The sequence below is a fragment of the Peromyscus maniculatus genome, chromosome 12 (genome assembly GCF_049852395.1).
Source record: "Peromyscus maniculatus bairdii isolate BWxNUB_F1_BW_parent chromosome 12, HU_Pman_BW_mat_3.1, whole genome shotgun sequence".
Lineage (NCBI taxonomy): Eukaryota > Metazoa > Chordata > Mammalia > Rodentia > Cricetidae > Peromyscus > Peromyscus maniculatus.
This window is the reverse complement of record NC_134863.1, coordinates 28853197-28868384: the sequence shown is the minus strand read 5'-3', so window position 1 is coordinate 28868384 and position 15188 is coordinate 28853197. Positions and strand designations below refer to the sequence as shown.

Here is a 15188-nt window from a genome sequence, read left to right as displayed (position 1 = left end):
GTGTACCCCACCCCCATGTTCAACCCCCCAGAACTGCAAAACAAAAAAACAAACAAACAAAATCTCAAATCGCCTGGCTTTTAACTGTAGACATTTTGGTGTAATTTATTGGGGTGGGAGGTAGCTGGGTACTAATGTTTTTGCTTTTTGAAGGAGTTCTGTACACCCAGGGTTGATAACTACAACATGTAACAAACGTTTCTCAAGTGCAAAGGAAAAAAAAAGTAAAAAACAAAACAAGACAAAAACCCTAGCAAAATAAAATAAAATAAAACAACAACAACAACAAAACCCAAACAAGCAACCAAACAAACAAGCAAACACCCTACACAGGTCCCCAAGATGTTCTTTTTGTAGATTACAGTCTAGAAGGTCTGGAAGGGTGCCTCGGAATCCATTTGCTGAACACAACATTTACCATTAGGAAACAATAGACACAGGTATCCGTCTGTTCCTCAGAGCCAGTTCTCATGGCCCTGGCCCTTCCTGGTGCTACCTCAATATCCTGCTTGTCCCTACTGGTAGTTTTGAGATACTGGCCTGAAAAAATGCCTCTTCAATTTCCTCTTATGTCATAGCCTGTACACCAAGATGTGCTGAGGCCCCATAGGCCGAACTGTCCGTGAGGTTGTGCAGTCCACAGCATGGCTATAGAAACTAACAAGGTCTTATGGGAGTGATATGTTGTCTGATGCACATGGATTGGCTTGTTACCTGGACGTTTGTGTTTAGGGTTCCCTAAGTCAGGGCACACTCACTCCTGCGTCTTAGAAATGGAGGAGGAATACCTTTCCGAAGTGAGGACAAGAGCAGTTAGATACGTGAAAAGAAGCTTGGGGAAGACACCCTGGGGGTGCTTCCTGGTTGAGGCAGGCTGGGTCGCATTTAAAGATGCCCTCTGATGGCTTCAGTAGTTATTGCGTGTGTGTCTGGCTATCGGTTCCAGTATCTTTTAGAAAATTATTGTTCTTAAACAGCCTCTTCTGCTTTCTCATCCACCCCTATGGTTAGGCTGGACATCTATTCTCTCACACTGAAGCAGACTTGGACCTATGAAGGTCACTGAACCTATGGGTAACACTGGCTCCCACGTACACCGTTGGCATTCTGGGCTCCCTGGCTAGAGAGCTTCCTGGGTCTCTGCTGTCTCTCAGTGACCATCTTACCCAATCCCTCTGAACATAATTTTAAGTACCTACTTTTTCTTGCCTCAGTTAATTTCTTAAAATACAAGCTCAGGGTCATTCCTGCAGGTATAACCTTTAAGTCTGGTTCCACTCGTGTGACTCCCATTCTGGACCTGACTTTAATACCTTCTCTGATTTGCTTTTATCTGACTCTTTGCTTCAGCCTGACTTTCATGTAAGTTCCCGCTTGATCACTGACATCACTGTAGCTTAGGTCTCTGATGGGACGTGAGTGGTTCCCTCTGCTCTGCCTCCCAAACTCCGACACCTATATGTTCCCAACCCATCTTGCCCCTGTCTCTCCATGATCTTTTTTTTTTTAATTTTTAATTTATTTTTTTTTACATTTTTCATTTGCTTTTTTTTTTTCCTGCATGGCATGGCAGATTAAGTCCTTTTGACTTCTGACCACCTGACTCTTTTCTATAGAGTATTTCCTTAAGTGTCACAAGGATTAAGTTGGTTAACAGGCATAGGACCGTGGAAGGATGCTGGTACACATTTCTCACCGATCAGCGCTTTCTTTCATGATGATTATCTCAGTCTCATGTTGACATTCATTGGTGCTCTGGATCACCATTCTCTCTCCTTTGATGCCTCTTGATTTTTATATCTGAGGCATCTAGAGCAAGTGCTCCACCCACTGTGCTCCCCAGGGGGGTGGTAGGGGGGGGCTGTGGGGCACCACTCACTTCCAGTCCCTGGCCTTTCTTTGCCCCATCACACCCATGTCACCTCCTCTCATTCAAGTCACGGCTCTGCCCGCTCCTTCTGCCCTCAGTACGGCTCACCATCACAGGTCATTGCCGTGCAGACCCAGTGTCCACAGGAGCAGACACAGCGGTTACAGTCGACCTCCGTCTCGGCTCCATCTGCATAGGTTTCGTCCTCCAGGGCACACTCTGTGGGACCATAGACAAAGGCAACAGTTGGGACACGGCGGGGGTGGGGTGGGGGCACAGGGTGGTGTCTCTGGTACAGTCTGAGCACCCATGTCCCACTTCCCAGACAAGGACTGCCTTGTCTCTCATGGTCAAATGCCCCATCAACTCATGGCCTTAACCTCATCATAGAGACGATGGATGGGCAGATGACGGCCCAGTATCATGGACGGGGGCTAGCTCCGTTCTCTCTGGAGAATTCTACCAGTTATTTCTGGCCTGCCCCTTCCTTCCCCTGTAACGCTTCCATCCCCAACAGCACCCAGTTTCTAGGTTAGGCATACTCTTCTCAGGAGGGTTGAAGGACGGGTTGAGGCACTTGAGGAACTCCTGGAAGCTGAGTTTCCAGTCAGCGTTCTCATCAGACAGTTCAATGAGAGCATCAACACAGAGTCCTCTGAAACAAAACACAGGAGAGACGCCATCAGCAAGGCCTTGGCTTCTTCTTCCCTAAGAAAGGAATTGAGCACAAGGCTCACAGACAGCTGGAGTCCCAGACAAGGCGACTGTCCATGTCTCTCCTTTGACCTCTCACACCATTACCCAGTTACTCCCGGAAACATCCAACCTTCAGCTTCTTAGACTGGATATCACAGCACGTAGGCTGTTCAAATGCCCTCCCCCGCCCCCAAAGACAAATAAAGTTTTGTCCACCTTTATTAGCAAATGCTCTCACTATTGGCCTATCTTCCTCTAGATTGCCTTTCCCCATGGTATGACTGTCAAGTCAACCAGTCCAGAAAAACCAAAGCAGAAGAGATGATAGATGACCTGAAAGGAACATAGGACTGGAAGGAATATTAACTTCAAGCGAGAGTCAACACCATCACCATTCCAAAAGGAGTTCTTTCAGGAGTTTTTAGGACTCTGGCTCCATCACCCCCTCTGTTGACTAAGACTTAGGCCCTGGCTCAGCCACTTCCCACTCAAATGTCCTTGAGCTAGTTTTTCCATCTTGCTGAGTTTATTTTCTCACCTCTAAAGGTAGGGGGGAAAGTCCTTCCCTCACTGGGATGTTTTGAGGATCAAAGATTTAAATCATCAAATTACCTAAATCCAGGTTACTGAAATATGAGTCCTTAAGGTCAAGGACTATGGTTAGGAAAACTCATAGAAGCTACAATTTGAACTTGTTTTGAACAAAAGAGAGTCACCTTTCCCATGTTTAACTCTTACTGATGTACTAGTGCCATGCCAGAAACTTCTTTGTTTATTCATATTTATTCTAAGATGATACTAAAAGAAGGGCATACACTTATAACAATTATGGAACTCTACATGGAACCACACTGATCATCTTAAACACCAGGAATGAAATAATTTGAGGTCTACAATGAGAGAATACATTAATACAGTTCCGTCAGAAGATCAATGAGTATCAGCTGCCACACTCAGAAGCCATGTGGGTATGGCATGACCTTGATAATTTATTCTAAGATTACTATCTTTTTTCCTTGCAAGTTCTGACCCCAAACAATAACTGCTTGATCAGATATGAATGTTGTTTGGTATCCCAGTTTTATAATGTTCACAGACTAGATCACGACAGAAATCCTTCTTTTCTGTTTCTTTCACATTGGCACTGGCAGCTTCTCTGCTGGTGGAAGCAGTCCAAGCCCTTTCTCCCAGGCAACCTTCCCCGGGGACCATATGGCCAGGCCCTCACTTCCCACCTGAGCAGTTTGTTGTTCTCCTGATCAGCGTAAGTGGTGATGTTGATGGCTGTTTCATTCTGCTCCACAAATTTCAGGAATTCACTGGAGTCCAGGTGAGAGTCACCATTATCAAAGTTCTAGAAGGAGATGAAGAGATCTCTCAGGAGTGTTTAGAAAGCCCGTTTTATTGGTGCACCCTCGGCCTGACCCCTCAGTTCATTGTATTCTTAATACACTCCAACCTTGCTCTCGCCTAGCTAAGGAACTAAGTAGTAATTAGTGGCTCAGATTGGTGGATACCCAAACTAGGAAGTGGTACTCCAAGATGAGCAAGCGAAAGTTCCTGATTAGAAGCCATCATTGGGGTTCTTTCAGTATGGATTCTGCTCAGGAGGGCAGCATGAACAGATGTCTGCATTACCTAAGAATACCCTGTGACCCAGTGCTGACACTGTCCTCCAGGCCATTGATAAGGTCATTGCCTCACACCTCAGCGAACACATAACAAGGTGTGGCATTCTAAGCGGTCAATGAGACTCTGGGAGGATGGAGCCCTGGGTGTATGATCCTAACAGGATGCTCAAGAGAAGCAGCAGTGCAAGAGATCTTTCAGGCTCCCCTGAGGACCCACAGAAGTCTATCTTGCTGTTTAAGACCAGCCTCCCTCCTCCTCTGCCCTACACTGCAGTGGCTGTACTTATGTGTGCACAGGTCCTCAGTCTCCACCGTGCAGGCTGATGACCTGTGAGAGACAGCCCAAGAACACAACTGAACAAGGAGTTGGTGGACAAGGGCGGGCATTATTCCCTCCAAAGCAAGATGCTAAACCAAGACCTCAGCCACCTGGAACCATTCAACATGCCCAAGGCCTAGCCACAAGGGGAGGCATCACCTTGAAGGCTTAGACCAAATTCCATGTTGGATGCTGCTGCTATCCTAACTAGCTCTAGGGGGACCCCTTCCTTCCCCACACTTTTCTTAGGCTGCCCTGGGAAATGGGCAGCATCCCCATGTTCCTTTCAAGTTGGTTCCTTGCACTGTGAAAAAGAGTCTGGAGGAAATGTCTGCCTAGACTCCTAGGCTGGGGGCAACACGTAGTCAATTGTTCACCTCTCATGACTACCACGTGTCACATGTGAAATGTCCTTGGCATAGACAATGAGGGGAACACAAGAGACAACCATTACGCCTTTGCTTAGGACCTGTTTGTCACGCTTGCCCTGATTCTCAGGGACAGGTCTGAGACATTCTTTACGCACTCACGGTACACTTGCCCTGAGGAAATCTCCCCACATTTCCACTTGTGAGGTTCTGACTAATTAAAGATGCCCAATTTAATAAGCTTGATCAGACAGGAAGCATCCTGGGGACCAACGTGCTTTCCTGAGAACAACTAGAACACAGCCCATCCCCTGTCTGGTGACAAGTGTGAGCGTAGGAAAACAATGGTCCTGCGGTAGGTGCGCAGCCACTGACTGGGCACGCTGGACCTGGTACCAAAGTCAGTGTTTCGTGTGCACGCGTCAACTCCCAGGGAACCTGAAGGCAGGCCTGAAACTCAGGGGACATCCCAGCTCTTGTCAATCTCATCTCTTGAGTCTGGGGCCTGCCCAGAAATAGCATTGAACCCAGTGGCACCTGGCCAGAATCCAGCATAATTCACTCAACTGACTGCAAAGGCTGGAGATACTTCTGCATGTCTATCTGTGGTCAGACAAAATGTCGGAGACAGTAACATTTTTCTTTTCTTTTCTTTCTGATTGTCGGATTGTAGAAAGAAAGGGAGAGGACTGTTTTGAGATCCATGCCAAGGAATCATTCTTGTATGCTGACGGAGTGTTCAGAGGAGGTGGGCTGAGCATGGCATTCACTCACATAAAGCAGCTGGGGCAATGGGGTCTATGATGCTAGGGTCAGGGAGGTAAGAAGGCTGGCTTCAGTTTTAGTCCCTCCCTCTAGGAGTCTCCCATCTAGTGCCACAAGGTATGAAGAGCACGGGTAGGAAAGGCTCTCCCTGCCAGGCTCCCCTTTTATTCTGTTCGGAGTTCATCAGAGAAATGGTGACTGGACCATTGGGAGAGGAAAAGCGGGGTGGGCCTTACTTGAATGCTGGTTGGATTTGCCATCCAGCGGTCTATGCCAGGGTGGGACGGCATCTCTCTCGGATGTCTTGGAAGAGGAGCGTTGTGTTTGTAAGCTGTGAGCAAGCTTTCTGAGACGGGAGAATGCTCCAGAGAAAAGCTGTTTTCCCAAGTGGCTGTGCTGTGGGTTTTTCCCCCCTAGGAGCCTGTAAGAGTGTTACTGCTTGGGGACATGGAAATGTGTTGAGTGGCACTGTGGCCTGGATACTTGGCAATCAAATTTAATGGCAGGTATCAGAAGTGCCCGAGGCCAGCTGCCATCTACAAATGGTTACAAGATCCCAAGTGGCCCCTTGGAATTAGTGTCCTCTGCCCAACAGCTCCATACTGTAAGGACAGGACAGAGTGAATGCCTACAATAAATCTTGCAGACATTACTCATTTGGCTTTGGGAAAAAAAATATTTTCTTTAAAAAAAAAAACAAAATTAATTAATTAATTTGTTGTGTATGTATGTGTGTGTATGTGGGAGTGTCGTGACATAACATGTGTGTGGAAGTCACAGTTTGCAAGAGTTGGTTTTCTTCTGTCATGGGTGTCCTGGGTATTGAGCGCAGGTCTCCGGCCTTGGCAGCGTTCCAGCCCCAAATCAATTTCTTTATGTTTCTCTCTGCTCCTGTCTGTTTCTCCTGCTCAGCCAAGTGATGCCATTTTCTAGAGAAGAGGAACTGCCCATGTCTTCAGTGCTCTGTCACGTGGCAATGGCTGAGACACAGCAGAGTGGGATGAGCTCTGCTTTCTCTCCAGTGTAAGATTAAAAACTAGAGTGGAGAAAACTTCTATCTAATAAGAATAGTAGGCCGGGCGGTGGTGGCGCACGCCTTTAATCCCAGCACTCGGGAGGCAGAGGCAGATTTCTGTGAGTTCAAGGCCAGCCTGGGCTACCAAGTGAGATCCAGGAAAGGCTCAAAGCTACACAAGAGAAACCCTGTCTCGGAAAACCAAAATAAATAAATAAATAAATAAATAAATAAATAAATAAATAAATAAATAAAGAATACTAGAGGAGATGCCTTCAACAATCAAATATCCATTTCAACCCAACCCAGCGTCTCTTCATCTGTGGGTATCCATAATGTCAGCTAAAGATTCCATCCACAGACTAGGATGGTGTGAAACATATTTGCGTGGCCCGAGAGCTTCCAGGAAGTCCCTTGCATGTATGAAGCTCTAAGTCCTGGCTGGCTAGTTGTGGGGACAACAGGCATTGTGAGCACGCACTGGGATGAGTGTCCGAGGTGCCAACTTAATATGTGCATCTTGAAAGTGCAGGGACTTGGTGCTTCTGTGGGAATGCAGTACCTGAATGTGTGGCTGAGTATAAGAAGTGTCTGTGATGGGCGTGTGTGGTTTCTGTGTCTGGAATAGTGTAGGTGTGTGTCTATTATGTTCTTGTCAATTAGCTAGTAAAGTGCCCTTAACGACTTTTCCCAATGACTCTCCAGTCTCCTGAATGATCTCTGTGTGTGGTACTCATACCCACTGCCAATGATTTATCTCCTCACTCATTTCTCCTTCAAAAGCAGTTATCTTTCTGGGCCTCCAAATGGAACTCTGATCTCTTCTACTTAATACGGTAGATAGCAGCACTACTTGGATTCTGGAACAGTCTCCAATCCCACGTGTTCCTTGACTCGTCTCAGCCGAGAAGCTGTGACTGGCCAAGTTAGTGACGAGGAGAAATGGGTGGCAAGCTGGGCAGGAAAGATGCTGACGTGGGCCTGGTCTACCAAAGGTGCTCTGCTCCAGCCCCTGAAGCGTTTGTTACACAGGGCAGGAGAGAGCCTGCCTTTCCTCATGGCAGCTCCTTGAGACTTCGGTGGTTCTAAATGCTCAAAGGGAACAGCACATGCGTGTTGGACCCCAAAGGTCAACTGCTGGTCCCCACTGGTCAAGCAGATCTCAAGGCAACTTTCATAGCTCTGTATAATAACTGGTGATGAGGGCACACTCAGGGACTCTAAGGAACTGTGTCTCCCAATAGTCACAAAAACGGAAAGAGGGAGTCCCCCTTTCTCTAGGACGGAACACTGTTGACCTCAACCCTGATTACCTTGAAGTACTTGTCCAGGATCTCACTGTAGTTGCTGCCTTTAGAGAACCAGCCATCTGGAATGATCTCAGCTTCCAGCCACTGGATGATGCGACGCCGGAGCTCATCACGGTTAGCTTGATAGCAGACAACTGTGGGGGTGGGGCGGGGTGTGAGGCGGGTGTGAGGAAGAGAACCCCGGAGTCCTCGGCACCCACTGCCCAGTGTCACTCAGTTCTGCATGTGCCATCCTATTCGGTCTTCACAGCACCCAGAGAGGCAGGATTATGGCACCCAGAGTGCAGAAATGTGTCTACCCCAGGAAGCACGCTCACATGTGAAAAACACCCATAAAGATTAGGACAGTAGTTCTCGACCTATGGATCTCAACCCCCTTTGGGGCTACATATCAGACATCCTGCATATCAGAGATTTACATTACAATATGTTTTGTCACATAACAATAGCAAAATTACAGTTATGAAGTAGCAACAAAATTAATTTGATGGTTGGGGGTTATCACAACATGAGGAACTATATTAAAGGGTCACAGTGTTAGCAAGGTTGAAAACCATAGGACTAGAAACTTGAAACAATGGTGAAACAGAGGCATGGTTATTTAAGAAAAAAAAATAAGGAAGAAAAAAATAAAGGATGTTTTTCATGAATGTGAAGGAGCAAGGGAGAAAAAAAATCATTCACTAAAGTAACTCTTGGTTCTGAGATGAGCTGAAAGTATTAACAAATCAATAAATGAAAACATTCATTATTCATGTTGCTGGATTGCTGAAATTCTCCCTTTCTCACCAACTGAGCCCTTTCAAAACTTTCTCCCATCATCCTTTATTATAAACAACAGGAAACCAGGCCAAGGAAGGGCCACGCCTCAGCCCTGTTCTGAGCAGCTGTTCCGAGCCATGTAGGAACAAGAGGGAGTCAAGTGGGCAGAGAGGCAGGGGAGAGACAGCTCCGGCCAAAGGAAATTCCTGGAAGACAACACACGCTCGGACATGAAGCGGGCGGGCACAGGGCCAGGGAATGAACATACGGGCATTTCCCACTCTGTTCTTCCACGCTGTGTGATTTAGGGGAACTGACTCAGTCCTGTGAGCCTTTATACCTAACTCTAAGGTGATTACAGCAAGACCTGCAAGGTTACTGTGAGGTCTGGGCCTATAAACCACGTTGACATTCGAATACATTTTGATAGAAAGCTACGGCAGTTGCCATACTGGCATTTCCAACCGTCCCCTTACAAGAAGAGCCGTGTCTTCTGATTTCACTGGGTCCTCTACAGGAGCATGTCTTACGAGGCCCTGAAGGAAGGGCTCCCTGGCTGTCCCACAGTGCATTCACCTCTCAGCAAAACTGCAGAAGAGTCGACATTTAGACCCAAACAGCTGCTCTGATCGGCAGACACCAGAACAAATGAACATTTAAAAAAAGTGCAGGCTAGTGGTCTGACTGAGCCGTGTTGCGCTCAGACCAGATCTGAATCAAAAGTCCTGACCCCACAGATGACCCTGGCAGCTCAGTGGGGACCTCGGAAGACAAGTCGCTTCCTCCATGATAAGTCTCCTCCCTAAGATGCGCACACACTGCAGAAAGGTCAGGTACTTACTTGGGCTGGCAGATGGACTCACAGACTTCTTTTCTGCAAGAAAAAAGAAGATGTGTGATGCAAAGTGAAGAATAAAAGAATATGTCAATGATTTTTGAAATTAAAACTCTGAAGTCTTGCAATCTTGTCATCATTTTGTCTTAAATTCTTTTTTAAATTAAGATTTATTTTTATTTTATGTGTATGTGTGTTTTGCCTGCATGGATGTCTGTGCACTATTGTGTATGCCTAGGGAGCTGAACCCAGGTCCTCTGGAAGAGCAGCCAATTCTCTTAACTAGTGAGCCATCTCTCCAGTCCCCACCTCCAGTTCTTATATCCTTTTCTTTCTTGTAGGGTCGGAGGCTGGGATCCTTCCTGCCTGTGGACAATGGACTGCCCTTCCAGATTTCTATTTCTTCCTTCTGGGTTGAACAGTCCCTGGGATTTCAAAACTTCATACAGAGATTAGTTTTGCCCAGGGACAAAGACGAGACTGGTGTCTGGAATAAAGCTTCGTGTTTTTCTGGGGAAAGTCAAGGATGGAATGGCTGGGCAGGCTTGGAAAGGTCTGGTGCTTGGGAATTCTCATGCTTGGGAATCCATCTTTCCAACTGATCATAAAGACAAGAGTGAAAATAAAGGAGGCGTGTTACTAGGCTGAGAAATCCCTAAATTTTAAAAGCAGGAATTGGAGAAATTGCTCAACTTTTTCTAAAAGGTGTGGAATTCCTTTTAAGGACAGTTATACCATTATTGATTATTGATGCAGTCACCATATTTACTCTCTGGCTGCAGGTGATGCTGAGATCGTACCCAGGTCTGATGCAGGAAACACAGGGCAAAAGGCCCTAGCAGGCTTCGGAATGTTAGGAAGGAGCATCTCCAAATGGTTGTGTGGTCACCAGGCCACATTGCTATGGTTTCTGTCTTTGTCTCCCTATCACAGGACCTGCCATTCAGCGATGACTGCATGCCTTACCTTTGCAGTGTCCATCATAATCAACCTGGATCTTGGATCCAGTGAGGCAGGCATCTCTGTGGAGCTCACAATGGTTGAGGTAGGTCTTGCCATTACTGCCACACACAGGCCTCTTGTGAGGTTTGCATTGCTGAAACAGATCGGCAGGGGGATGTTTGTGTAGCCAGGCAGGCTGGAACACGCACTCACACAGCCATCTTGTCGGGTGACTCACCACCAACAGAGATGGAGCATGTACATAATCACCAGGGCCCAAGGAACCCCAGCTCTAGTCATCATCGGTGACTCTACTCCACTTGATACAACAGGCATCCTACAACCTTGAGTTCTCCATGCCCCTCCGTCCATCCTGGTCCAGTGCCAAGATGCATGTACACGAACACCCTCCTTTGGCTGAAATGTCGAATTGCACGTATCCCTAGTGCAATAGCACAGAGAAGCTAGGCTTCCGGGAGATGATGACGTCACCAGAGCGCCTTCCTCAGGAACGGAATTAAGGCCTTTCCAAAGAGGTTTCACACAGCATTTGGCCCTTTGGCCCTTCTACATTTGCCATGTGAGAACACTGTGCTCAGGGGTTCCTTTGCAAGTAGAGACCAGGCCCTCGACAGACATTAAATGAATTTGTTTTGATCCTGCATGTCACAGCCTCCAGAATGGGGAGAAGTATACTTCTACGATTTAGAACGTGCCCAGCTCAGGCATTCTGTTATGGAAACAGAAGCAGAGTGATCCTACTTTCCATGATAGGAAAGAGTCAGGGCTGAGAGTTGGGGGCATGGAAACTACATGCACAAATGTATGCAACCGCCCCCCCCCCAATTCTTCCAGGGCCAAATGACAAAGATTTCTTGTGCTCTGTAGTGTTTGGGAGCCGTTCAGCTTTTGACCTAATTTCCCAACCACTGTTGTAAGGCTGACAATGAGGGTGAAAGATTACAGGAAGTCATTATGGACAGAAATGTGGACTAAAGCTCATCTGGCTTGTAGGCAGACTAGGGCTACTAGAGGTACAAAGACAAGAAAACAGATGTTAAAATGGTTGGACCCCCTTCCTGAGTCAGGAAAGAAGTCCAACCCCTCCGTTTCATACATGAAGAAAGGTGAACTTCATTTATTCGTTCAGCCAACATTTACTGTAGGGTGCTTGCTATGATGCTTTGGGTGCTGAACAAACCCAACATGGGCTTATCTTTACAGCAATTCCTGGGAATTCATTTGCTCAAAAATCACACCGTTATCTATGGACACGCTGAGACTATTGTCGGAGTCTAATTTACGTTACCACATGGTGGTCAGCATCCTTCTAGTGCAGGCTGCCAGGGTGAAGGGAACCCAGTGGGATCAGGTTGTAGGATTCAAGCTGGTACACTCTCCATTTGGATGCAATGAGTCAGGGGCCAGAGACTAACGGTAGTATTTACAGAAAAGCCCATTTCCAGGGTATGGAGTGGCTTGATAAAAAGGGAGAAAAGAAAAGCCCATGGCCAGTGCTATTTACATTCACATTAAGAATGAAAATGTATTAAAGTCTTGCCTAGTTCTCAGAGGCTCATTTTGCCCTTCAAATGCCATTTAGAAACAAAACTTCAAAGCCCACATTCTGTCTGGTAATTTAAAAATTTGCATATCCTTTGACCCAGCAGGCCCCCAGTGGCCTTCAACACTAAGAAATAAAGGCGACTGGCAAAAGGATGCTGTTGTTGTGGGGGTAAACAACCCAGACAACCACTTACGTATCCATCTCTAAGGAAACCATGAATACATTTACATCACTAAGTACTATTCGGCTGCTTAAAAATCTTAAAATCTGTGTTCATCTGGGAGGCCGCCACAGGCACATTAAAGAGTACAATGTACACATTGCATAGGCCTATGTGTGGAAATAGTATTTTGTATAAAATAGTGGAAACTCTGGTGCGTAGAAAAGCTGTTAATGCCATGTCCTCAGACTAGTGAGAAGTGAGAGTTTTTTTGGTAGTACAATGTCCAAATACCTACACTATTTGACACATAAAACAATCCTTAATTTAATACCATCCTTCCTCACCTGCTACCACAGTTTAACACGACTCTCTCAACCTCAGTTTTACCTTTTAGACCACACCCACTCGTATACCTCTTTACATTGTTCGTTTTCTTTCTGAGTTTGAATCGCCTTACTTAATATCACACCTTCCAGGTCCATCTATTTTCCTACAAATGCCACTTTCCTTTACAGCTGAATAATATTTCATTGTGTTCATGGACTACAGCTTTCACCATCTGTCCATCTGCTGGTGGACATCTAAACTGGTCCCATTTCCTTGCGTGTGTGTGTGTGTGTGTGTGTGTGTGTGTGTGTGTACACGCGTGTACACGCGCACATGTGTATAGCAGCCAGAGGTCCATATTGGGTATTGTCCTTGGTTGTACTTTGTATAATTTTCTGAGATAGAGTTCCCATTAAGTCTGAAGTTCAGGATTTGCCTAGAATTGCTGGTCAATGAACTCCATGGAGTTGCCTCTCTCCCTCAGTACTGGGGTCAAAGACTCCTGCTACCACACCAGGCATCTGTGTGGGTCCTGAGGCTTTGAATACACCAAGCATGTTTCCTACTGAGTTAGCTCTCCAGCCTCCCTAAACATTTTTTTTTTTTAATAAATGAAAAGCTATCTCTTTTAAAATGTAATTAAAAATCAGGGATTTCACTCTTAACCCTAGGGGAAACCTTTCCATGTGTCTTTGGGATAGACAAGCTGTGTGTTTATAGAAATGATGGGATCCCTGGAACTTTCCACAGTCGCTGTCAGGACCTACCTCAATGCAGAGGCACGTGGGCTCCCCCTTCTCTGTGACTGCACATTCCCGGCCAGCTCCACAAAACACATTGGCACAGATCTTGGATTTGCTCCTTGGCTCTTCCTAAAATACAAATCATAAGGGAAGCCATGTTACTGAGACGAGCCCACCACAGGGTAAAACCATGGTGGTGATGACCTTTCAGGCTTGGGACTCTGGTCTGCCTAAAGTTGTCCTCCAATAATGGACACCGATCTCACAGGCATTGTTCTGGCTCAGGTTCAGGAACCCCAGATTGCTCCCCTAAGAGCAAAGCAAGAGAGACTTTCTTGCATTTTTCCTCATTTTAAAAAGATACACATTGAGCGTCTGTGAGAAAGCTAGGCCTGTGCTAAGGCCTGAGATACAAAGGTCAGTCTTTGACCTCGTGAACTCTGTGGCTCCCAGCGAGGAAGTATCTAAAACACACATATGGACGTGGGACAGCGGTAGCCCCAGGGAGCAGAAGTGTATGAGAGAATCGGTGAAGCTGTCTGAAGATTCCACACCCTTAACTGATTCTTTAAGTATGAGAAGACTAAGCCAGGAAGAAATGGAAACACTGGAGACACATCCAGACATTTTAACACCAACAGATGTTCACAGCAATACCATCCCGGAGGCCAAGAGAATGGCTAAAAACGTGGACATGCTATTGTTTGATCATTCAGCCACTCTATGTGCCCAGGCTGTAAGATAACAGGACCAAAGCACCCCGAAGAGAGCAGAATGGCCCACAAGCCTTTTGCTGGTCAGGATTCCTGTTCAGACACATGGAACAGAACGGCAAGGAAAGGAAGGCCCAGGAAGGCCCGTAAGCCACATGAAAATGCGGCTTTGGATGGGCACCAGTTTGTTGGCGGTACATTGCTTTACTCCCATTCACTGGAGGTAGAGGGCCAAACTCTTTGACCATTCAGCCCCGCAGTCGCGGTGGATAAACAGAGAACAGGATTCCTCCTTGGCCCTGTTCTCAGCGAGGCTGGGCAGGCTGAAGTGCTACAAGCTTCCGGGCCTAAGCCTGCTGGGCTGGAGCTGGCTACGCAGCAGCCAAAATGGAAGAAGCCTAGGAATGACCGGGGTAAACGCAACGTTCATGCTTCTAGCCCACGCCTACCGTGTCATCTAAAAACTCATATCCACGAGGTTGTAACAGAAGATTTCTTAAACGGGGAACCAAGAACAGGTCAAAAACAAACTAAAACAAAGCCCCAAAATTGCAGAGCTTGAGATCCGTGAGACCGGTCCAAAAATAGCTGCTCTGCTGCCACCTGGAGGCTACTTTGCAAACTCCAGGTTATTCTTTTCTCCCTCTAAGCCAGCTTGCCCGCCGTGCAGGGCTCTCATTGGTCTAGAGCTCATTTGCATTTTCACATCTCATTGGTTTTCATGCTGTTGCTAAACCAGTTTTTTTTGTATTTTTCTTTAATATTGCTAAGTAGAATTCAAAAATGCTGGCAGTGAAGAAAAGAGGAAGTATTTCTCTGAAGGTTGGAGGAATGGATTCAGAGCTCTGTTTCCTAAACGGGGCTGGGGGCTGGGGGTAGGGAGTGGGAGTGTGTGTGTGTGGATAAAATCCAGACAGGGCCCTCCCTCTTGTGGGAGCTGTGCCTCGGAGCACAAAGCAAAGCTAGACGGGAAGGGAAAAAGCGATTGCTGGTTGTTGTAAAAAATAACTCGGGTGGTCTCTTCCCCACCCAGAACTCTAACCCACGGGCCCATCAAATGAGCAAGAGATGCACAAATGCACACAACAGTGAGCCTGGCCATATGTCTGCACTCAAAACGCTCCCCATGTGTCCCTAATTAGTCCCTCGGATTCTTCTTCCA

At 46.6% G+C, this 15188-nt stretch overlaps 1 protein-coding gene across 1 annotated transcript in view; it reads right to left on the bottom strand.

Annotated features, from left to right (window-relative positions):
• The window catches only part of Fstl1 (follistatin like 1), a 53215-nt gene that overhangs the window by 5313 nt on the left and 32714 nt on the right, over positions 1–15188 (bottom strand). Inside the window, exons 3-9 of the mRNA XM_006975729.4 lie at positions 13338–13442; positions 10538–10667; positions 9578–9610; positions 7978–8108; positions 3802–3920; positions 2413–2525; positions 1979–2089 (exon numbers count right to left, since the gene is read on the bottom strand). Coding sequence (XP_006975791.2) covers positions 1979–2089; positions 2413–2525; positions 3802–3920; positions 7978–8108; positions 9578–9610; positions 10538–10667; positions 13338–13442 — 742 coding nt within the window. The remainder of the gene's footprint in view (positions 1–1978; positions 2090–2412; positions 2526–3801; positions 3921–7977; positions 8109–9577; positions 9611–10537; positions 10668–13337; positions 13443–15188) is intronic.